The sequence below is a fragment of the Filicampus tigris genome, chromosome 13 (genome assembly GCF_054856515.1).
Source record: "Filicampus tigris isolate MCC_2025a chromosome 13, RoL_Ftig_1.0, whole genome shotgun sequence".
In the NCBI taxonomy this organism is placed as follows: domain Eukaryota; kingdom Metazoa; phylum Chordata; class Actinopteri; order Syngnathiformes; family Syngnathidae; genus Filicampus; species Filicampus tigris.
Genome location: NC_141229.1, coordinates 22,986,192 through 23,010,768, shown reverse-complemented (window position 1 = coordinate 23,010,768; position 24,577 = coordinate 22,986,192). Strand labels below are relative to the sequence as shown.

The 24,577-nt window shown below is 40.1% G+C and overlaps 1 protein-coding gene across 6 annotated transcripts in view; it reads left to right on the top strand.

The window, feature by feature from the left end:
• The window catches only part of LOC147137972 (disheveled-associated activator of morphogenesis 1-like), a 97,283-nt gene that overhangs the window by 39,233 nt on the left and 33,473 nt on the right, over positions 1-24,577 (top strand). For all 6 annotated transcript variants that reach the window (XM_086049747.1, XM_086049748.1, XM_086049750.1 and 3 more), the window contains 8 exons: positions 1,115-1,173; positions 1,977-2,164; positions 3,013-3,255; positions 12,333-12,440; positions 12,536-12,633; positions 15,765-15,849; positions 21,627-21,733; positions 22,168-22,256. In XM_086049747.1, the coding sequence (XP_085905873.1) occupies positions 1,115-1,173; positions 1,977-2,164; positions 3,013-3,255; positions 12,333-12,440; positions 12,536-12,633; positions 15,765-15,849; positions 21,627-21,733; positions 22,168-22,256 (977 nt within the window). The remainder of the gene's footprint in view (positions 1-1,114; positions 1,174-1,976; positions 2,165-3,012; positions 3,256-12,332; positions 12,441-12,535; positions 12,634-15,764; positions 15,850-21,626; positions 21,734-22,167; positions 22,257-24,577) is intronic.

Sequence of the window (24,577 nt, the reverse complement as noted above, 5' to 3'; positions counted from 1 at the left end):
AGTGGATTGTATATACCGAACCATTACACGCCATCTGGATATATATGTATATATATATATATATATATATATATATATGTCACCGAATGGGAACTTCCGAGGCCAAATCACGGAGTCACTGTTGCAACATGGATATGGCAATACGTGAGGCTGGCTTTGAGCCACACATTAAGTGCTTATCGTGCAGGCAATGAACGTAACGCTAGTCCAGCTGGTCCAAAGTTGGCCGCATATCATGTTTGTTTAGACGTGTCAAGCGTATAGTTTCTTTTTTTCCGATGCTCAACAGCAGCAGCACTTTTGACGTCTAAAGACAGCTCGAGCTGCCCACCGCACAAATTAATTATGGACGTGATCACGCGCTAGAACATCTCTTGGAGGAGCCCAGAACTCCGACGATTTGCAGAAATTTTGACACAGACGCAGTGACATTCCTCTTGTTGAAGATCGACTGAGAAACAAGTTGACCTCTACAATGCAATACAATTTTATTTATATAGCACATTTCATAAGGGCTAGAGCTGTAACAAAGCACTTTAAAAACAATACAATAAATAAAAAAACAATGAGGCAGTGATACATCAATTAATAAATATATCAATAAATATGAACAAATATATAAAATATAAATAAAAATATAAATAAATAAAGCCAATAAATTAACATGAAACACTATACTTAATTGAGTTACTGCCCAGCACAGTTGGATTTTGTCAAAGTATTCAGTAAGAGGGAAGATCTCAGCTTTAGCTGTTATTGCAGCAATATTAGAGCATGTAACGAAAGTGACTCCTTTTTGCATTTGCTTTTTAGAGCTAGATGTTTAATTTTCTTGCAGTCTGTTCGATAAAAAACATTTTGAAAACTGAAAAAATTACATTAGGTATTTTTTTTATTTTCGAGATATAGCAAAGCTCTCGTCTCGTCTCATTCTCGCGGCCTCAATATATAATCAACCCACCCTGGAAAAAGAACATTAACATATTAATGAGTAGAGGTGAAAGTTACTGTATGTGATCTATTGAGGAGATAATTGTATAATCTTTGTGTCTATTGCCTAACAATATTGTTCAACTACACATTTAACCTTGTCTGGTTATGTTTTGCTCAAAAGGCTAGTCAAGGAAAATGAAGTCAGACATTGGAAGGATCAAGCAGATTCAATGAGAAAAGGTGAGAAACCAACCACTCATTTCATGTGAACCTGTTTGTGCTGAACAAAATAAAGTGTGACATATACACACAGTGACTCTTTAAATATCATCAAAAATGGGAAATGAAGACGTAGCTAGCAAAATCAATATCACTACCCAAATGTATTATTTTTATTCATTCATTTAGTTTTCATTTATAACCTTTATTTAAAACTTAATTGATTCTCTTTTACAATGCCACTATCTGTTAAGGTACATTGTCAATGCACCAGCATGAAATACCGGTAATCATGATGGTATATAACAACTGCGGCTGGGATTTTGACTTTTCAATATGAGGTGATTTTTTTGTTTAATGTATCACGACTGACAGCTCTTCTACGCACTGCTCCATGATTTCATTTTAACAAAGAGTGAAGAGTCACACTCCACTCAATAAAAAATGATGTATTTATTTATTTATTGTTGTTTGTTACTGTGTGTACTTACTATGTGTAATGTGTAATAATACAATTTCTATACTTATATGTAAGTTATCTCTTTTTAAGTTGCATTTACTGCAATATAGTCATTTCCCATTTTCAGTACTGTGATACTGTCAGTACTGTATTTGGAAAACATGTTGATAATATTGCATTGTGATTTACTGTGTGATTCCCCCTGCTTGTGCTGTCCCCTGAAAGTAGGGTGTAAACCATGTATACTTTATTGAGGTCTCTTATAGCTTATGTGTATCTTACCACACTATTTTATCAGAAGAATCTTTTATACCTTAAATATTTAAAGACAACTCACCCCACCCAATCCTCCCCGCCCCCCCAGATCATCAGGAATTAAAACTACGTTTTGAAAAGAAAGAAAGGGAGTGTGAGGCCAAGAATAAGGAGAAAGAAGACATGATGATAATGCTGAACAAGTTGAAAGACAAACTGGAGCGAGAGTGCGATGACCACAAACGAGCCGAACAACAACTGCTGGAACTGTCTGCTCGGCTGCAGCAACTCGGTTCTGTATGTCTACAACACAACAATCAATTATTCATCCAGGAGTTTAAATTAATGGGTTTGCATTTCACACTCAGAAATAATACTATGTACAGTTTAGTATTAAAGTTACCATAAGATTAAAAAAATAATAATAATAAAATGGGGTTATGCATTTTAAAATGCATGTGAGATGTGCAAAGCAAAAATAAAAAGAATATACACTACATGCTGTACATTTAATTAACTGGTGTCTATAACCATAAATGAATCAAATTAATTCTAAACAGAGTCACGTTTGCCAAAATATAATTATTTTGTTTTTTAATTTGCCACATCATTGCCATAAAATTCTGAAAACATCAGATTTAAAGGGGAAGTCAACGGAAACATTCATTTTTCAAGAATATGTTCTACGCAAGCCCACTAGTTGAAACAGGGCATTCTGATAAATATTGTGTTTGTGAAATAAGTGTTAATCCACTCGTTTTTAGCCATCTCTGGGGGGCGGCCCTTTTATCTTCTGAGTGAAAATGTCATCACAACATTTTCATTTTCAGTTGACAGAAGACAACATGGCCTCCCCCAGAGATGGCTAAAAACAAGTGCATTTTGCTCCTTAACGTATATTCCACAACCAAAATTAATTAGAATGCTGTGTTTCAACTAATGGGCCTGCTGGGAACATATTCTTGAAAAAAATATGTTTGGGTTGACTTCCACTTTAAGTTAAATCAAATGTATTCTAATTTTTTTGAACATACAAAATCATGGCTTTTTTTAATGTGTGCTTTGTCCACTTGAATCAAAATGTAATCAAAACAATTGTGTAGCAATGCAGTGATTGATGATTTATTATTTACTGCTCTAATTAGACATCCAGTGTTCCGGGAGGACCTCCTGTGACACCAGGAAATGTTCCTCTTCTTCCTATTCCTTCTCCTGCTCTTCCTCCACCTCCTCCCCCACCTGGAGGGCCACCAGCTTTTAGCATTCCTCCGTTTGCTCCACCACCTCCACCTCCTCCTCCAGGAGCTCCTCTTGGAAGTACACTGCAGAAGAATATTCCCCAGCCAGTAAACCCAATGAAGTCATTCAACTGGAGCAAGCTACCTGAGGTACAAGTATTGCTGCCAAACATGATAGTACTTTGGATTCCATGCATTTCATATACTGTACTGTACTCTACATTAATCCTTATATATGTATTAGTGCTGTCAAGCGATTAAATTTTTTTCAACTAATTAATCACAACATTTTCCATAATTGATCAACACAAGGGGGTGGAATGTAGACAGGTGGACACAATCATTGACGAGACAGACACAGAAATACTGAGACAACAAAGCTAAAAAAGCCCAAACATAACAATCAACTTACCATGCTTGTTTTTGGAATGTGGGAGGAAACCGGAGTACCAGGAGAAAACCCACACAGGCACGGGGAGAACATGCAAACTCCACACAGGGAGGCCGATCGAACCCACAACCTCTGAACTGTGAGGTGGACGTGCTAACCAGTCGATATATATATATTGCCATTCAGATGATGAGTCTGACTAGTTAGGAAATTCGTTCGTCAGGTTTTGTTTGAGTGTGCATAAATGGATCTTCCAGTTGTTGTTGCAACTGTGTCCGTATTTCAGGAGTAGTTTCATGATGAATCAAGACTTTCTTTAATGTAATCGATTTCATCTTGAATTTTCAATTTAAGAAATGTAAAACAGGCATTTGAAACTGTGAGCAATGGCATATGTTCCAGCAGTTCCTAAGGACTTTAATCCAGTACATGTATAATATTTGATGTCAGTCTTTTTTCAATGGCTATTTTTAATTAATTTTTCAAGCTCAATGATAAACATTTTCTGTGCCTGACTTCAGTGTTCACTTTCAGGTAAAAGAACAGCAATGATTTGGTCCTTGACACTTTCTATTCAACCAAGCTGGGCATCTCACTAAAAATTTGTGGTCCGTTTATCGCCTTCCGCCTACCGGCGGCACACTAAGAAGTGCTGGGTTGTTTTATCTACCCAACTGCGGGGTTATTCCATTTTTAATACATTTGGGTTATTTTGGAGCTAGCCCTCAACTCAAAATGGGTTATTCTATTCTACTCAACCGCAGGGTTATTAAACGTTTGATCCATTATGGGTTATTTATATCCAGCATTGGGTTATTTGTGTGCGTCGTACGTCATGACGTCATCGCAACTTCAAGTCGATAGACTTCAATCCAGCGAGTCCGACCCGAGATTTCACTCACACTGCGTTTGGGCTACACGAGCACAAAAATTACCGCCGGGGGAAATTATTCATTTGAAGAGGTAAAGTAATGATTTTGTTCACACTACATATGATTTACATTGTCTGTGTTGCGTTTCCTATTGAAGTAGTATCGTTGTTATCTTTTCCAGTTTCGTTGGTAAGTGTTTCTCGTTTGTTAGCTACGTGGTTAGCCATTTTTTTTAGTTTGGACACCGTTTTTCCGCCGGAGAATTAGCGAATATATCATTAAACTTGTTCATAATGCCACTGGTCATGTTTATGTTTACTTCGCCTGCTTGTCATCTTGCTAGTATAAAGTCGGCTATATGCTCGTTTTCACTACTGTAACGTTATCCGTAGATTCGTTCCGCCCGCCACAAATTATTTTAAGCGCCAAGTATGCGTCTTCGTTGCCTAAATCTACGGAGTAGGAGCTCGGTCCCTCCATATTTTGTAAAATGACTGTTCAGTACTATTCACCAACAACCTAGCTTGTTAACTTAACATTTGGTTAAATTTTGCTAGTCGTGGAGTTGACTGCATTTATGAATTCTTATGAAATATAATTACCCTTGTTTTGTAATATAATAGCTTCTGTCTTTTGTAGGCGTTCAGGGCATTTGTAATGATAAATGACACATTTTATAATGATTAATATGCATGTTTATTACCAGAGGTGGGCATTCGTCAGTGCTTTAGTCAGTCTGTGAGTTATCATTATTATTTCAGACCTGCCCAGTCGGTCCAAGTCAAACGGCGTAGAGAACTGACTTAACGGTACCATGTCGCATGCAGGTGCCCCACACCTGACGCACAGCCACATAAATAAATAAAACAGCATTTCAGTCTCACGGACCTTAATGACATGTGTCCCATATTGTTTAATTTCACAATCACCACAATGTGCATGTGTGTGTCTGTTGTTTTTATTTAAATGTTTGTTTGGATGCTTGTGTGACGTGGAAATTATGTTCTAGACGCCGATTGGCTGTCACCGACAAGGGACGGACTGACCTGAAATACTGATGGGAATTTACTGATGGACTGACAAGGCCCACCTCTGTTTTCATTTAACCACATTGATAAAGATTGTCGCAAATTGGCATTTAAACCCCTTTTGCACCAAATACAGCCAAAAATAATGACACTATTCCTCCACTGCTGGTCAATTACCAACACATTCCTAAGAACAATTTGCAAGCACTTGTTTGTCCGCAGTGTGGTCAGAGGGGACACTACAATCTGTTTTGGACTGCTAAAATAGACTCGTGTTATGGCGGCATTTTTGGAATTTTTGCAAACTTGGATAATCTGTCCCGTTTGAGGTAAGTTGCGCAAAGATAAAAAATATCCATCCAAATATCCATTATCGATACCGCTTATCCTCAGAAGGGTCTTGGGGCAGTAGGCGGGGGACACCCTGAATTGGTTGCCAGCCAATCGCAGGGCACACAGAGACAAACATCCGCACTCACAATCACACCTAGGGACAATTTAGAGAGTCCAATCAACTTACCATGCATGTTTTTGGAATGTGGGAGGAAACCGGAGTACTCTGAGAAAACCCACGCAGGCACGGGGAGAACATGCAAACTCCACACAGGGAAGCCGGAGCCAGGATCAAACCCACAACCTCTGAACTGTGAGGCGGACGTGCCAACCAGTCGACCACCTTTGAAAAATATTAACCATTTTATTGTGTACTTGTATCGCTAACATGACAAGGTAGAGTGCCTATGACACTGATTTTTGACGATATTTGACAAATTCGGTTGGCTACAACGGCTACAAATACAATGCTGTATCTCGACAGATTTCGACACATTTTATTCATAAACTCCCCCTCTATTTAGTATCTATAAACATTACAAAAACAACATTTTTAGTGATAAACATAATTTCTGTTGATTATTTTTTCTGTACAACTGAATGCAGCATCTTCCTATACAAAGCGAGCAGGTGGACTTTGGACCAGGGGTTGATGGGGCCGCCTTTGGGGACAGTGATGATGAATACACTCCTAAACCAGATGAAAATTGGTTTGTAAAGTTTCAGCTTGTTTAGGACGTTTATGTAACTATGGGTACACATTGAATAGCTGCAAATGTCTGCTCTTATCTAAAGGGATTTCTTCTTTCTACATCTTTGTCCAATTGCAAGGGCCAGACTGTGTACAAATGTGCCAAGTGCAGCGTTCATTTGTGCCTTAAAAAACACAACTGCTTTTGTGAATTCCACAAGTGAGCTGAAGTTACATGTTCACCGTCCTCACTGAAAGGTTATCAAACTGAGTGGGAGTAAAGGTAAGTAAACTTGTGTTTTGTGTTTATAATGTGTTTTTTAGGGTCGGGCAGTATTATGGTAATACGATATCCTGCGTTGTCTAAATAGTGTTTAAATAAAAAAAATAGCAACAGTGTCACTTTCAACACCGTCCTTTAAAAAAATGTGAGCATATTAAGACCTAATATTATATCAAATATACATTTTTGATAAAACATATAAATGTGTAGTTGTGTTTTCTTCTTAATGTTACTATAACTTTTTAAAAGTAATAGCTAAATTGCTTCTTGTAACTGCACGGGAATGATGTTTTATTAGTCACATCACATGACAGTCCATGGCCAGTCATGCGGATCTCGACTAAAGTGCGTTGGTCCCCCCCAAAAAAGCAACACCAGCTATTTGGCCCCGTTTGCCCTTCTGTTTTGTTAGTTCAAACACCAACAGCGCAAGAAGTTGCCACGCTGCACAAGGCATTTTGAAATGCTACGGGGGCTGATGATCGTTTAGAAAAAGGAAGCAAAATACATACATTTCAGGCAGGCGGCCATCGTTGCATAGCTATAGATAAATAGGATAGAGATAGACCAATGTTTTTTTCAGGGCTGATATTAGTATTCGAGGAGGCCGATATTCATTTTCAGCAAGAAGGAAAATATTGGCGTCAAAATCTTTAAAAAATAAAATAAGTAAAACTTGTAACTTTGTTGAAACGTCTTGAAGCATATGAACACATTTTCAGAATTGCAGTGCTAATTTTTTTTTTTTGAACTTTTGTCATTGTTTGCCAATATAGCATACGTTTGATGTAAAATACAGCAAAAAGGGAGCTCCCAGGGTCATCAGCATGTCTTCCAAAGTTAAATGAAAATTTAAACAATAGCTCCATATAGTTCTCTCCAGTAAATAGTCCTCCAAAATTTCAAAGTGACAGAAATGTTATAGTTTCACGTCTTTGTTTTGATTTTGTTTTGTGTTGTTTTGTTCCCAGGGTCATTAGAAACTTCTATAAATTTAACTGAACATTTAAATAAATAGTTCCTTGAAGTTAACACACTTTTAAAGTTATTTTTTATCGGCGATCAGATTTTTAAAAAAGGCAGATACAGATATTCGTCAAAACTAGGGATGGAAATTTCGACTGATTTGCCCGCCGACAAGTCTCAAATTTCATTTGCGACTAGTCTATAAGCAAGACAACTTGAAATTTAATACATATTGAATTCAAAGTTTAAAATGCAAATGTTTTTGTGTATTTACAGTAGGGGCTATTTTAGCCCAAACATTCAGGACAGTTTGTTAACAACCCATTAAGGCCTCAAGCGCCTGTCTCAACAGCTCCCCAAAACCAAAGTTCTCCCAGAATTCAACACTTACAAAATGATTAATATCTCAGCCCCTGTAGCAGACAGAAACATAATTCCAAAAGAATTAAAGAGCTTAAACATTTGGCTTTCACATAGGCAGAATGTATTATTATTTACTGTTTCAATCAAATATGTAAAAATAACGTGTGAGTGCATTATTTTAATTAAAAAAAAAATCTAGTGGTGATTACCATCCTCTATTATGTTACAAAGATGTCAATATCGTCATTGTCTACAAACCATATCATATCACGTTCGACTGGTTCCACTGGTCGTGCGCGTCATCTATATCGCACTGCCGTTACTTTACTTACTTTAATCAGAGCTCCCGGCGATCGACGGCGTCCGCCATTAGCCTACCTATGGTTCGAAAAAATTCCACGATATCCTCCGCAGTCTCGCGACACCGTCACGCGTATATTCAGATGCATTAAGTTGGCTAAGAGACGGAGAATTGGTTTAAAAAGGACAGTGACGTATCCGCTGTGCCGGCTTGAAAGGTAGAATAACGCAACAGCGCTCCCGGCTCTAGTGATAGAAAAGCGGTTATGCGCTCCATGGCTTAATGAGTTAATTTAAATTCTATTGATGTAACAACAACTGACTGAACAAAAGTGAACAATTGAAAGAGGAATACATTTCTGATACATTTGCCAATGCAATGCATGGCATTTATTAAGAATAATGTAATGAGTAATGTACAGACTCCCAGTCCAGCAGGGTCTCATTTGCCATGTTAGGTGTGTTATCATGCACACAATTGACAACTTTATTTTCTAGTGCCCACGTACCCATCACACTCTGCAGGAGAGCAGCCAAGTTTTCAGCTGTGTGTCTTTCCTCCAAGGCGCAGGAAGCACACAGCTGCGGAGATGTCCTTCGTCCACATAATGACACGTTATAGTCATATATGATTCAGTGGCTCTGGACGTCCATCCGTCTGTAGTTATGGCCACATAGTTGACCCGCTCAAACGCTCGTAGCATCTCCTCTTTCATTTGGTTATAGCTACATTTACATTTCACTGCAGCACTGTCACTTCTCCTCTGTACTATGTACAGGCTAAAATGAGTGTTCCTCATACTTTTTATGTAGATGTATGTTGGTGTGTATATATATGTGTATATACACATAGTTACTGCGTATATTTACATAGGTTTGATCCTGAATGTTTGCCGTTAATGTTATACATTAATGGCTACATTATGCCGCCGTCCCTGTGTGACCTATATCTTTGCTGCTGTAACACTGGAAATTTCCCCACTGTGGGATCAATAAAGGCCTTCTTATTCTTATTCTTATACACTCGAGTTAGGGTGTTATTGTTTTACGACTTGGCACCACGTACTCAGGCTTTATATACAGCATTCATTTTTCGAACCCTTTGCGATCAACAAAAGAAAGCGGGAGCATATCGCGTCATTTTACAAATTAGTTGGGTAATGTTTGCTGTGCGGTGAGCATCACAGCACCCGGCTGGAACAAACGCTCTCATGCTCGTTTGCCTGGCCCCGCCGCCATCGACCTGCAGGTTCACATCGAGGTTTACTTTGGATGTGGTTTCTCATCGATCTGGGAGAGTGGTCTGAGGCGAGTTTATGCTTACAAGGCTTACGATCGTTTAGTTTAAAATTTATTGGACTTCAGTTTCAAAGTAATGAATCCAAATTGTCCAATTCAGATCTTCCTTTTCCAAATAAGATGGACATATAGGTGGACGACATGCATTTTTACCGCATGTTTATTGTAATGACAGTCATTTTATTTGTTTACATTTGGTCCTTACTCATATCTCAATTTTTCTCTTACATTATTTCTTTTTCTTTTTCAGCCTGGGCCAAACATGGTGGAGAATCTTCATGAGGCCAACACATTGACACTACCCCTGTGTCCAATACCCAAAGCAGTGCCAATATGCGTGGGAATTAATACAAACTGTTGTCTTTCAAATGTCAAGAGTGTTTAAAGTCCAAAGTTTCCACTTTTCTTGATAGTCAAATATGTGCTTTGTAAATTCAGCTAACAGATTGTCGTGTTTACAGGCTGTTGGGTCCCTTGGATGTTACTTATTAATTATTACCATAGCTGGGCAATTGACCATTTTTTGCTGGTCCGGCCGCAACCCTCCACCCTTGACTTGGGTACCCTTCCAGCCACGACCCTTCATAAACATCGTCGGCCCCCGCCCCATTCCGTCCCCCAACCCCCCCCAAAAAAAAGCGTCCGTGATTGACGTCGCTGCGGGAGAGACACTAAAGGCAGAGGCTTTTTAAGCATCATTAGCTGGCTAATTTACTATTCGAACCCGCTGTGGACACGCTTCAAATGCGCCAGTAGTATTTACCCAACTGCGTGCTTCCTTGCATTGCGAGCCCCGGGGTTGGATTTGTCATATTGTCTAATTATTTGGGTCAATATTTATAGAGAAGAGTCGTAGAAGAAGTTGCACAATCAAAATGCCACAATCGGGGGCAATATCACAATCCCTATAACAGCAGTTACGTCATTGCCAGAGCTGGGCACTTGACCCTTTTTTGCCGGTCCAGCCTCGACCCCCCCACCCTTGACCTGGGTACCTTTCTGGCCTCGACCCCCCGCCCTTATTCACAAAAATTATCACCCCCAGTATAAAGGAGTAGAAAGAAGCCTAAAAAGAAGCATTTCACCGAGTAGGCGAGCACGTCACACGCACGAGGGCCGATTAGTGGGCCGGACTAAAATCAACTTCCGGCCATGCTTAGTCCAGACATTTTTTTGAATTTGTCACCCCCCACCCCCCGCCACAAAAATGGGCATCCGGCCCGGCTGGAGGGTCCGACCGGTCCGGCCCAGGGAAGGACTGCCCAGCTCTGATTTTTACTTATTATGGACTTATCCTTTTACTTGTTAGTTTTGCACTGTTACTTTACTGTTAATTGTTTCATCTGACACTGATATGAATTTCTTGTTCTTGACTAAAGGTGATTTATATGCATAAAATTTTAACTGTTTTCATGCTATTTATTTCATATATGTACACTAGTAGAAACAACCCAGCATTTGGGAGTAATATATAACAAACACATGTAGTTGAAACAACCCAGCATTGTAGTTGATTTGACCCAGAATTTGGGGGTAACATATAACAAACATATTGAGTTGAAACAACCCAGCATTTGGGGATAATATTTAACAAACACATGTAGGTGAAACAACCCGGCATTGTAGTTAATTTGACCCAAAATTTGGGGATGACATATAACAAATATATTGAGTTGAAACAACCCAGCACCGCTGTTAATTTGACCCAGCATTTGGGGATAATATATAACAAATACATGTAGTTGAAACAACCCAGCATTGTAGTTGATTCGACCCAGAATTTGGGGGTGACATATAACCAACATATTGAGTTGAAACAACCCAGCATTGTAGTTGATTTGACCCAGCATTTGGGGATAATATATAACAAATACATTGAGTTGCAACAACCCAGCAATGTCGTGGATTTCATCAAACATTTGGGTAAAATATTTAACTCAACTGTGGGTTTAAAATCAACCAACCCATCCTGCTGGGTCGATGTAACTACCGCTGGGATGGTGCTAAAATAACCCAGCGGCTGGGTTGAAAAGAAACCAATTTAGGTTATTTTTGACCCAACTGTTTTTAGTGTGTACACCCTTCCGCCGTCCGTTTATCCGCCATTTTGTCTAGCCATTTTAAACGGGCTTCCGTTAGCGTTTCCGACTACCAACTTCAACAAACTACCACTAGCACCCCACAGCTCACCCCCATGTCCCGGTGCGAGATCGATCAATGAGAGCATGGGTCGATTTATCACATGAGGAGGAGGGAGGCGAAAATAGACGATGACATAGATGGGATAAAAATCTTGTCTATCGTTTATCACCTACAAAATGGGTGTCCATCATAGACGGATAGCTCTGCTATTTAATTGCTTCTGACTCTGCAATGACACAAAATATGAAAATGATATATGAATGAATGAAAATGATATGACTACAAAATACTATATACACCTGAGACTTTGGTCTTTCATCTGGTACACATTTTGTTTATACATGTATATGATGTATTGATTCCAAGAAATATATGAATTAAAAAGTGTGATATAAAGCCCTGGTCTCCCTCCGCTACATGACATACTGTACATAGCACCAGTGAGTGGGTAATGACAGACCACCAACTTATTGGATGAACTGTGAAAACATTATCAATGACTATACAATAATACCCAACAGATAAAAATATGGTGTGGTTTTTTTTTTTTTTTTTGCAGATCAAAATAAAAGGCACTATCTGGACAGAAATTGACGATCTCAGGGTATTCAAAGTTCTGGATCTTGACGAATTCCAGCAGACATTCTCAGCTTACCAAAGGCCTCAAGTAATTTGACGCTGAAGTATTTTGCAACTTGACAATTTTTGCTTGGTACAACATGCAAAAAGGTGTTAACGTTGAACAATTTCCCCATTTAACAGAAAGAAACTGATGATGATAATGCCACTGTAAGGAGAGTCAAAGAGCTTTCTGTGATTGATGGTCGGAGATCACAGAACTGCAACATTCTCCTCTCACGGTCAGTGTGTATAATGAATTAAAAAGCTAACTCATTTATGAGTGACAGCCATTCTTTACTGGTCAAACTGTTATGCTTTGAAACCGTGTCTCCCAACCAGGGGTATGTAAGCATGTTGCAGGGGATACGTGGAAACATTTAAAAATTTATTTCCCGGATCAATAACAGGTGGCACAGCCCCGCCAAAAGCACAACAGTTGACTCAAGTGTTTTATTAAAACTCAGATCACTGATGAAAAGAAAGTAAAACTGCTATAGTGGGTTTTGTCCTAATATTTAAAGTTGAAATGACTGTTTAAAGGGGACTTCTTCAAAGGAAATAATTTTTTTGTGGTAAATGTTATAAGAGCTACATTTGCTGGTTTACTCTTTATTTTGATCATATTTTTTTCTTTATTACCAGTACTTATGGTATTTTAACATTACTGACTATTTTCAAAGTAACATATTTATTTTATGTTAAATTCAAGTTAAAAGGAAAACAGTGCCTCAGAATGAAATGTTCAAATTAAGGAAAGGGGATACAATGCTTTGCATTTAATAATAATTTGTGTTACGTTCTACATTTTGGAGAATCATCGTGTATGGGTCAGGAGGTACTCAAGGTATGACAAAAAGGTTTGGGGTACACAAGACAAAGAATGTTGGGAAGTGCGTGTCCCACTTCATTTTTCCAAGTATGTTGTCTTTTGTTAAATTGGGCTAGATTTACAGCACAATGTAGGCCCAAGTTTTAATTCCTACAGTACTGTTTATTTATGTTTAAAACTGTCCATTTAGATATACATTTTAAGTGATTTCTCTGATATAACTGGGGTTATATTCAGGGAACACATTGTCACTGTCTGGTAGAAAACTTCATCATTAGTATTGGTCTGTTCCGACTTTCCACATGGGTCTGTTAATTTAAAAAAAATTTGAGCAATCAAAATTGTTATACTGTAGATGTCTCTCTTCGACAATGAAATGTTAATGGATCAACAAATATGCTGTTTTGTTGTTGTTTCCTGAAAATGATGGTAATGGAGATATGAGGTGACATGCTTGGGGGGGGTATGCTCGGTGAAGTGCAAATGCAGGGAAGCAGGAGAAGCAACGCAGGAGAGCAGGGCTTGCTGAACAAAACAATGTATTACACGTAAAACAAAAATGCTAGCAAGGATATTGGAGAAAATTTAAATGCTAAATTAACAAAGTCCTAAAAAAATTGAAACTCATAGTAACAAGAAAAAAAACCATTCACCACTCCAAGTATCAGTATGACAAGACCAGACCCCCATAGCAAAGGTATTTGGGCCAGATCTGGCATGAAGCTGGCGCAGGTGGTATTCAGTCGGCACTGGCATACGATCATGGCCCATGACCGGCAAAGGAGGCACTGTCTTGACTTTTGCAAACAAGATATGGGCCAGTTGTTGAGTTAAGTATCTGGCCCAGAAATCAATTTAGAACTCTGGGCCATACATGTATAGCCAGTCTTCTCACACCATTAAATGCAGTACACAGTAGTAGTGTTCTACACGTAGTATTATTTTAAATCACAGATGTAAGAATTGTATTACATCATCACACACACACACACACGCACGCACACCGTTACGACGTGCCACGTTTGGTTACGTTCAAGGTCGACTGACATCCGCTGAAGAAGCCCAGCAAAATAAATATCAAAACACACTTGCACTTGGCCCACATACCTCAATGAATTACGGTCCTTTAGTGGTCCACATCTGGTTTCCACAATGTCGGCCACACAAGCCTCACTTCTCAGCCAAATCATAGTTCATAGTTGTGGTGCACGCACTTAACTCCAGGTGAAGGTACTCCAAGTTGAGTCAACTGATTCAAGTCAGCTGTTCTGAAACTGGAAAGTCCGAGTTTCCTATCTCAGAGTAGATCAACTCCAACTTCAGGATTAGACTCAGAGTTTGATGAACCAGCAGTAAGTGGATATGCATAGGAAATTAGCCAGTTAGTGAGCTTTAAATAATGTTTATGAGTGCTTGGACACTTTATTTTATTTTTTATTTTATTTTTTTGCCATTTTTGGGGGGAGGGGCACTTTAAAAGGATGAGGACGAACAGTGTCGGAGTTTCATTATTTTTATGAATAAGGACGGAGAGACGAGGGCACAAGGCTACCCAGGTTGCGGAGGGAGGACAGACTGGCAAAAAAGAGTCAAGTGCCCATCTTTGCCACTCCAGCGGTCATGCACAACATCAGGATCGTCAGCAGCGTCATTTCCTAGTAACGAGACAGAAAGCATGCAGTTTTATTAACACTACGTCATTGCCAGAGCTGGGCACTTGACCCTTTTTTGCCGGTCCAGTCTCGACCCCCCGCCCTTGACGTGGGTACCTTTCCGGTCTCGACCCCCCGCCCTTATTCATAAAAATGATCACCCCCAGTATAAAAGAGTATAAAGAAGCCTAAAAAGAAGCCTTTCACCAAGTAGGCTGAGATGAAATTTGGCCGCCTTGCGACCACGTCACACGCATGAGGGCCGATTAGTGGGCCGGATTAAAATCCAATTCTGGCCTTGCTTAGTCGAGCCCTTTTTTAAAATTTGTCAGCTCCCACTCTACACCCCAAAAATGGACGTCCGGCCGGGCCGGAGGGTCCGACCGGTCCGGCCCCGGGACGGACTGCCCAGCTCTGGCCATTTCACTACAAAGGTTAGAACGTCATGTCATTCATTGGTGGGCGGCACAACAGGGTAATGACCCCCCTTTGTGCCATCCGGTATTTTTAATCAAAACTTTTCATTTGGTCATCAGTCTGCATGTCAGTCGCTGGGTCTGGCGTTGTCTTAGAGTCATCGTTTCAGGTGCACCCCCGTTTGTTGACCTCACAGAGACTGCAGCCTTCGTCATTGGCTGGTCCCATGCCAGAACACTCAGGACCGTGGTACCTTTAATTAGATTTTGGTGGACCCACTTTAGGAAGTCTCCTTTGTGCAATGTATGTATGTATGGTATGCATAATTCCTAAACTGCTGGTGTGTACAAATTGTATAGTATTGAGTATTTTAGTGTCAGTATTTTGTGTGGCCACCATTATTTTCCAAAAAAGAACAGTACTTGCCAATTTTATGTAATAGTTTTTTCTTTTCTATTGTTTTTTATCACAGGTTGAAACTGACAAATGGTGAAATTCGTTCAGCAATCCTATCCATGGATGAACAGGAAGATTTGCCAAGAGACATGCTTGAGCAGGTAATGCATCTCTGACTGTTGGATGTGTAAGAGGCAACCTATAGAATAAGCACGCCATGAGTGGGCCTGGGTGTGCCCAGGCCCACCCAGATTGACAGACTGCCCACCCAGTGAGATTCATGAAAAAAAAAAGTGAATTATTATTAAATTACTATTAAATTATTTTATTATTACATTATTTTATTTTATTATTTTATTGTTTTTCATTTTATTGAATAAGAAGAATGGCATAATTGTGGTTGTCTAAGGAAGATCTGAACTTCATATTATTCAGTTTGTCATTTTATTTGAATATATGATGTGTCAGGACAGAAGGATTGTGGTCAGCGAGAGAAATATTCAGACTCACCCTTGATTTTTCCAGGCCCACCCATTAGCCACGTATGGTTCTGCCCCTGGCAGAGGTGGGTATTTTACACAATTTTGCTGGTCTGTCATTCATCACCCGTCAGCAGCCTGGGCAATCGTCCGTCACTGTCAGTATGTCACTTTTTCAAACCAAACCAAACTGTAATTGTCAGTCAATCAGGCCGTTATTTTAACCGTGCTTCCGTCATCGCTTCTGTCTGTAAATTTCACCAGTCCTTCAGTCAGTCAATCCGTCAGAAAACAAAAACACATCATAGTTCAACAGATGAAAAATCCAATGTCATTAAAATGGTAAATGGAGTATACTATCAGTATCTACATCATACAGGGCATCCGCCCAAAGAGCTATACACACACATGCACTCACATACATCAAATTTGTACACAGAGGAAGAAAATTGTACAAGGAATAAAATTATACACTTTGGTAAAATTTGTGTCGCCTAACTTGAATGGTGGGTGACGCAGGAGCGCCGTCCACCGGGATAAGCTACCGGCAGCTGTCCGTTGACAGCGATGGTGTGGGAATCTCCAGTAACCAAAGAAACAACAGGCAGACACTGGTCGCACTACAGAAATGGCTTTTATAGCACACGGGAGTTGTTCCCTATGCTTATCATGTCATGTCATCTTCCAAACCGCTTATCCTATACAGGGTCGCGGGGAGTTGCTGGAGCCTATCCCAGCCGTCAACGGGCGAAGGCAGACTACACCCCGAACTGGTCGCCAGCCAGTCGCAGGGCACACATAGACACTGTCACTGAGCGGGAATCGATCCCACGCTGCCCGCACACAACTCGGGCGTGTGTACCACTACACTATCAGCGGACTCCCCTATGCTTATCTTCACTCAAAATGATTCTCTTTGCTCTTACTTGTCCCTAAACGGCCATCGCTTTGTACAGACACTCAGTCACAGGCTATTCCATTGTAACAATGAAGAATGAAGTTTTTGCCCACTTTTTGAAGCCTTTAAAATGTCATAGCTTCCTTAATTAGCATACTGACAAAATTTAAACACCATTTTGGTGCTTTATTCCAGCTCCTTCCAGTAGCATTGGTTTTGCTGAAAAAAAAAGAACATTTAATTTTCTTGTCACCTCCCCATAATAGTGCAATTTTTCGATCACTTCTATGAATAAAAAATATATTTTATTAGTATTGCTCGGATATAAGAAAAACAACTATACTTAACCAAATTAGCACATGCAGTGTAGTCTTGCGCCTACAATATTTGCTCAGGTCAAAAATATTTCAAAATAAAAAATAAAGTAAGAAAAACGTAAAAAACACGATAGAACTCTGGACTTTGGTGTCACGCATCCCACAATGCCCTGTGCCAAGGCTATTTTGGCAGGGTACAAATTAAACTTATTGAGTAATTTGAGGAAACGCCACACTTTGACAATGGCAGACAGTTGTGTGCACCAGGGTGCCAAAACAACAGTGGGCAAATAAAGGGGGAGTGTTCTACAGGCCACCAAAAGAAGAACAAACCGATACGCCCGTTCTACAGCGAGGCCGAGACACCCTCAACAATGGAGAGGAAACGCCACACTTTGACAATGGCAGACAGTTGTGTGCACCAGGGTGCCACAACAACAGTGGGCAAATAAAGGGGGAGTGTTCTACAGGCCACCAAAAGAAGAACAAACCGATACGCCCGTTCTACAGTGAGGCCGAGACACCCACAACAATGGAGACGTGATACCACACAAGCCTGTCACGGGCATTGCAGCGAGTGCTCCGATTCTCAGGTCCTTCATGCGACGTCGGCCAGCCCCGCCAGCCTCCTCTCCACTCAACACCGATTGCAGCCGCCATGGCGGGGCCACGGGCGAATGTGTGTTGATCCAGCCACTGACAGTATGCTAGTCTCAAAGATTAAAGCCATGCAATTCAGAGCACACATGGCCCGTAACCTAAATTTGTCACCTTCCAAGCCTTTGTATGATGGCAAGGTCTCACCAGTGAATGCTCCCCCATATGCTGTCGTCATAGTTGTAAAATGCACTCTTGGTGCATCTGTGATAGTACAACGTGTCCACTCAATATGTTTATTTTCATCAAAGTGAGATGGCATGGCTTTAACTTGGACACAATGTTGATTGATAAACCTCCGCCGCTACGGTCCTGTTAGCTTGGCTGCGTAAACAAATGCACGCAGGGATCAATCAGGGATCAAGTGATGTGATGTCCACAGTCTCTCGTACGGGTGTGGGATTGGGCTGCGGATGCTGCATTTGATATGAATGACTGATAAATAAACAAATGGCAGAATAATGTGGAATTTAATTCCCTCCGATAGACCCTTTAGCATTAAACTATAGGTCCCATAGAGTGGACCTCTTTGTCAACTTGTGCAGTGGTAAAGTGACTGACAGAAAGTTCAACAAGTGGCAGAATAATATGAAACTCTCAAGACTTTTAAGACACCATAATTATGGCCACGGCGCTACACAGAATCACCTGTGGGTTGGTCGATTCATGTCAAGAATGTAAAGTGATTGACAGGAAAATCAACAAATTGGGATTTTTTTTTGTTTTAATTCGGATAGGCCCTTAAATCACATAAGCCCCTGGGCTCCAGCCCAGTTAAACCAGTTGATCAAGGCAGCTCAGGTGGTTGCATTAAGCAAATCTCAATTTTAACTGTGCAGAGATGACTTTCAGTTGTAGGTTTAGTTGTAGCAAGAAAGTCATTTCTAATACATCAAATTCTTACATAATAAAAATGACAAGCCTCTTTTTTATTTTCTGACTGTCAGAAGAAAAAGAGGCTGGCCTAGTCCATCACCTTTGCCCTCAGCTTTTTATCAAGGCTTTCCCCTTTTTCTTATTGTGAACGTCGGAATAAGAAAAAGAGGCTTAATTACCTTGGCCATGAAAAATGGTCAATGGACTACTGAAGCCTGTAAGATGTTATGAGATGATGAATCAAGCTTTTGAATTTTTGGATCATCAAGCATTTTTGTTGAGTAGGTGAAAGGATAATTTCCTCAGTGTGTGACATCAACTGTCAAACATGAAAGAGAGGGTATTGGGTTGCTTTACTGGATCCAGGTTCAATGACTTGAACAAAGTTGTAGCGAAAATGGGGGTCACTCATAAGAGTATAAATAGTTGTGACGGCCAGGTGCGATGCCTTTATTACTCCTGCACGCTAGGGATATCACGTCAAAATATTAAGGTTTTTTAGAGGGGAATTTGACGAAAAACCTCATTAAATCACTCATAAAATGTGAAAGTGCTACAATAAAATAAATTGTGAGCTCTTGGAATAAAATAGAGGTTAATACCTTGACCCAAACACACACTATTCACGCTTGACTTCTGTATATGGACAATGTATATTAACTACAACTAGTGGCACGTACATGAACATACTACGACATGACAAGCCTAAATAAATGAAGAAAAATAATAAGAAAACAAATATCGAAATTAACTGGGAGGTAAGGGAAAAGGGGACGTCTGATAGGTGAGTGTAAGGACGACTAGAGTCAAGTCGGCGGACTTTATGAAATGCACAAAGTTTGCTAGCTAGCGTTCACTACCAATTTGTATGCACCCACTGTGAAAAGCCTCGGCAAGTCACACAGTAGTCACTTACATTTGCTGAAGCTCATATGATGAGTGAAGAGGGTAAGGACCTTCACTCTTTTGCAGATGGAAGAACAACCAAAAAAAGGAAAAATAAATGATGGCTGCTTGGAGCGGACGAAGGCTTGGTTGGGTTCTCATGGAATCCGGCCGCTGAGCGGTGTCGGGCTCCACAAAGGGGGCAACACTGGCGTGTTGCTTCAGCGTTTGCTGCCCCGCCGGAGTTCGGCGCGTCTATCACATGTGTGGCGACGGAGTTTTGGAGAACTCCAATTTTCAGCTTTTTACCGCGGGTGATTTTCGGGCACGTGGCTGCGCCAGCAAAAATGCAGCCAAAACATCAAAAAGTTGAGAAGTGAAAGAGAGAGTTTTAGAAGTTTCTTTTGAGAGGGGGGATCTTGTGTTTTTGGAGAGAGCGTGAAGTTCAGAGAGAGAGAGACAAAGGCCGGGCCCCAGGTGAGGTGTCCACCCCCCCTCCCCTTTTTTCTTAGGGAGATAAAAAGCTCAGGTTTCAGGTAAGCCTCAATTCATGACAATAAAGTTAGATTTGAGTCTATCAAATTGTCCTGTTTAAAACCTTTGTGCATTTCACCATTCATAACTGGCATCAATTTTCATACTTCAGCTGGAAACATCTCGTTCTGACTGCGTCAAAAGTTTAGGAGTCAAAGATATGAGTTTAAGCCTATATCTACACTCGTAAACCTGACCAGGAAAATGATTATTACCATAGAGGAGCAGAGTCATCAATGCAAATTTAGCAGGATACACACAGTAAGCAATACACAAACATACATTCAACTGTTTCATTTCAAGGTATTTTTTATTGATAAAAAGCATAGGAAGTTCAATGCTGCAGTTCTCATGTCGACCTCTGGGGTTGGTCTTCATCCAGCACTGTCGATGTTCATTTGGGTTTGTGAGAGTAACCTTGTGGCTTAACGCTGTGGGGAGGCTCCATGAAGTCTGTTTTAAGGCCGTTCGAATCCACATCCATTGTCTGGAGAGGTTTTCAGGTGACGACGAGTTGCTCCTAATCAGGATTTGGGGTCTTTCCGAGTCCTAGCATGTCCTTGTAAAATCCAATTGTCGGGGTCCCCTGGTGATTCAATTGTTTTTAACTGAGGCTGGAGCAGACTTGTTGGGATCTGGCTGAATCAGTCTCATAACCTGAAGATATTGTCCACATGAAGGCATATTCCCTACAAAGTCAAAGTTGTTCAGGAAGCCTGAACAAAATGGCTCCAACAGCATTCTGCGGTGCCTCGGTATTTGTCTAATTGGTCAGGTGTCTACAGCAAGATTCTGACCCAAAATTGAAGTCCAAACTATGCTAGAACTAACTTATGAAAAAAAAAAAAAAAGAAAAAGGTGATAAGCCTCCAGTCTCCAAACTTCAACCACAAGCTTGTTTGAGAAGAACTGGACAGAAGATTGAAAACAAAGCAACCTGAAAGTGCCACGTTTATGGGGCGGAGAGTTTCAAAACAATGATTTTCACAAGAATTTTTTATTTCCATTGTAAAAAGAATGCCACGAGTGTGTTCACTTGTTTTACAGTAAATGCCAAACCTTAAGTTTACATTACATTTGGGTTCATATAATAGATTCCATGGCTTCTTTTGTAACTCAAATTGCTAGCTCTATACTTTTATTTTACAGTAAAATGAAAGTTTGAACTGCATGGTTTTCAATTTTTAAAAATGAAATATTGTTGAATATTGGGGTGCGCTAAAACCTTTGACTGGTAGTTAATTTTTAATACATTAGTTGACATGTAATTCTGTGTTTTTTTTGTCATTAAGCTTCTAAAGTTTGTTCCTGAAAAAAGTGACATTGAACTGTTGGAGGAACATAAGCATGAACTTGAGCGCATGGCCAAAGCAGACCGCTTTCTGTTTGAGATGAGCAGGTATGCAGTAAAAAACAACTGACCACAGTTCATTGAAATGTCTTAAAACATGACTTTTGTAATAAAGGACACATGTCAGGAGTAGCACAATGACTGACATCTTAATCAATTGATTCACTTTGGTTTCCCTGTCTAAAATGCTGAATCTTGATACTTGTTACATATTTGTTACAATTCAATGCTTCATATTTTAGGGAAGGCTGCTAATAGTTCTATTTTCTAAATACAAAGAAATATGGACATGGAAGTGTTTCCTATTAAAATAAAATGCATGTTTTGGGCTGTAGGGGTATATTAGGATACAGCTGTGAACCCACACAAGCCAAGATTCAAAATCTTTAACAAACTCACAAATTCTTTACTACACTGGCACTATTTTACATAAACATTCATACTTGAGCTCACTTATAATATGGCCTACAATTCCCATCTAGGATCAACCACTATCATCAGAGACTTTTGTCTCTTTACTTCAAGAAAAAATTTGCTGAAAGAGTGGCGGACGTCAAACCTAAAATCAAAGGTAAGTCAGTAAAAAGAACTCAATTATTTTTATCACTATTGTTTCCTCACATTTCTACAGTATCTATAAAAGTGTAACTTGTTGACTTGCATTTGCACTCTAGAATGTTCCAAAGGTTTCGTCTCATTTCGCAATTTTAATTAACAATTTTACCTTTTTTTATTTTTTTTTTATTTAAATGTTTTCTCCAAAAGGCTGTCAAGAAAATATCAAAGTGGGAACAATGAGTAGTTTAAAACTGTGCATAATAGTTCACACTGCCAGTAACCACATGTGCACACGCACATGCGCACACATACGCACACTCACCCCCCCACACACGCAGCTTTTAACATTTTTAAAACAACATTTGCACGTTTAAATTTCAGTAAGATACTATACAGCTACATCAATTGTGATGTAGCGTATTACTGATAAAAAAATACAGAATAACCACAACTACATGATCTGTGTGCTCATTTTGTATTTCTATCGTGAGTGACTCATTTTTTTTATTCAATATAATGTAGCATTTCAGTATTAATTTGTTTAATGTAATAGTGGTTCGAAGTTAATGCCTGCATTAAGTTGGAGCACCACATCCTTTTTGAATTACTTTAATAGGCCAAAATGGACAGAAAAAACTTTGGAATCATTCTTATATGGATATAAAGGAGTCACTCTACTAAAAACAATTTAGAGTTTGACTCTCCAAATTAGGGTCACTGATAGTGTAGTGGTACACACGCCTGAGTTTTGTGTGGGCAGCGTGGGGTCAATTCCCGCTCAGTGACGGTGTCTGTGTGTGTGCCCTGCGACTGCCTGGCAACCAGTTCGGGGTGTAGTCTGCCTTCGCCCGTTGACGGCTGGGATAGGCTCCAGCACCTCCCCGTGCCCCTGTACAGGATAAGCGGTTTGGAAGATGACATGACATGACTCTCCAAATTAGTGGCTAAGCCTTTTAAATTTAAAGAGACACTTGGATGAGCTTAACATTGGCACTTATTTAATAGGCTTGCATGTAAAAATTACATCAGTACTAAAATATCCCCTGCATCCCCCCCCCCCCCCCCCCCCCCCCCCGCCCAAAAAGACTCTGTAGTGATTTAAGGGCTTTTTTTGTGATTAGATTTACAAAAAAATTAATTGGCCCACCCCCTTTTGGAGCTCGATCGGCTTGTTATTTTCCTCATCCAAATAAATGTGCACGTCTACTCATTCCCACTTCGGTCTCTGTATATATCCTGTCTGGTGTTTAATGTCTCGCCTGTCCTAACGGTGATCACCAAAGAAGTAGTGCTTTTTTTTTTTTTTTTTGTAGCTGTGCTCACTTCCACATTTCCTCATTCTCAATCAGCCAAGTTAATCCTTTTGATATGTTGAAGTGGGCATTTAATAGGGATGTCCATATAAATTTTGGTGTCAATTGATCACCGTTTTTGGACATTATAAGCAATGAAAGTACAATCATTTCCAACATAGTTTGTAATCGGTCCCATCAGTGACTCCGACCGAACATGGATAGAACGGTAGGGGGCGCGGCCATTTTCCTCATTAACAAGAGGCGTTATTCATGGAGTCACTTACTTCCTAATTTCTCCCAAATTTATTGACAAAATAGAAAATGACAATATAAAATGAACTTGTTAGTGAAAACATGGCCCAACCATCCCTTTCATAAAGATTTTTAAAAAAGTGTTTCCCCTAGTGGCGACTGAGTGTACTGCAGGCAGTAATATTCACCCGACGTTAATTAATTAAATAAATTACTACCCATTATCGCTACATCTGTCATGCCTCGGCTGTGCCTAGACTTTTTGTCAATCAAGGTTATGAACAGAATCAGTGACAAAGGGCATCCTTAAATGGAAATCCAACCCTAAATGGAAATCAATCCGATTTACTCGAGGCAATGTGAACCAAACATTGTTTAATTCAGCAGCACACCACTAAACACAGTGTTGATGGTGCACTGCTTCTCTCTCCTGAGATGCTGGATGCTGGACCACAATATCCTTGAAGCAACCAGTGCCCGTGACGGCATCCCTTACTGCCACTGTCGATCAACAGGTTCAGGGATTGCCGGTCTTGACAGGCACCCCCTGCCTTACGGCCACAACTCCAGTCAGTCGCCTCAATAATGAAGGCAAAGAACACTCAGACTCAATGTGCCCCGCTTCCCCCGAGAGTCCGAGATGTGGTTGAAGCTCTACTGGAGGTGGGAGTTGGAGTTGAATGACCCCACAATAGGAGCTAACACACCACCAGATCATGTTTGGTTGACAGCTCCGCACCTCTCTTGAACCAAGGTACCAAGACCGTCCACAAGTTCAATGACATAA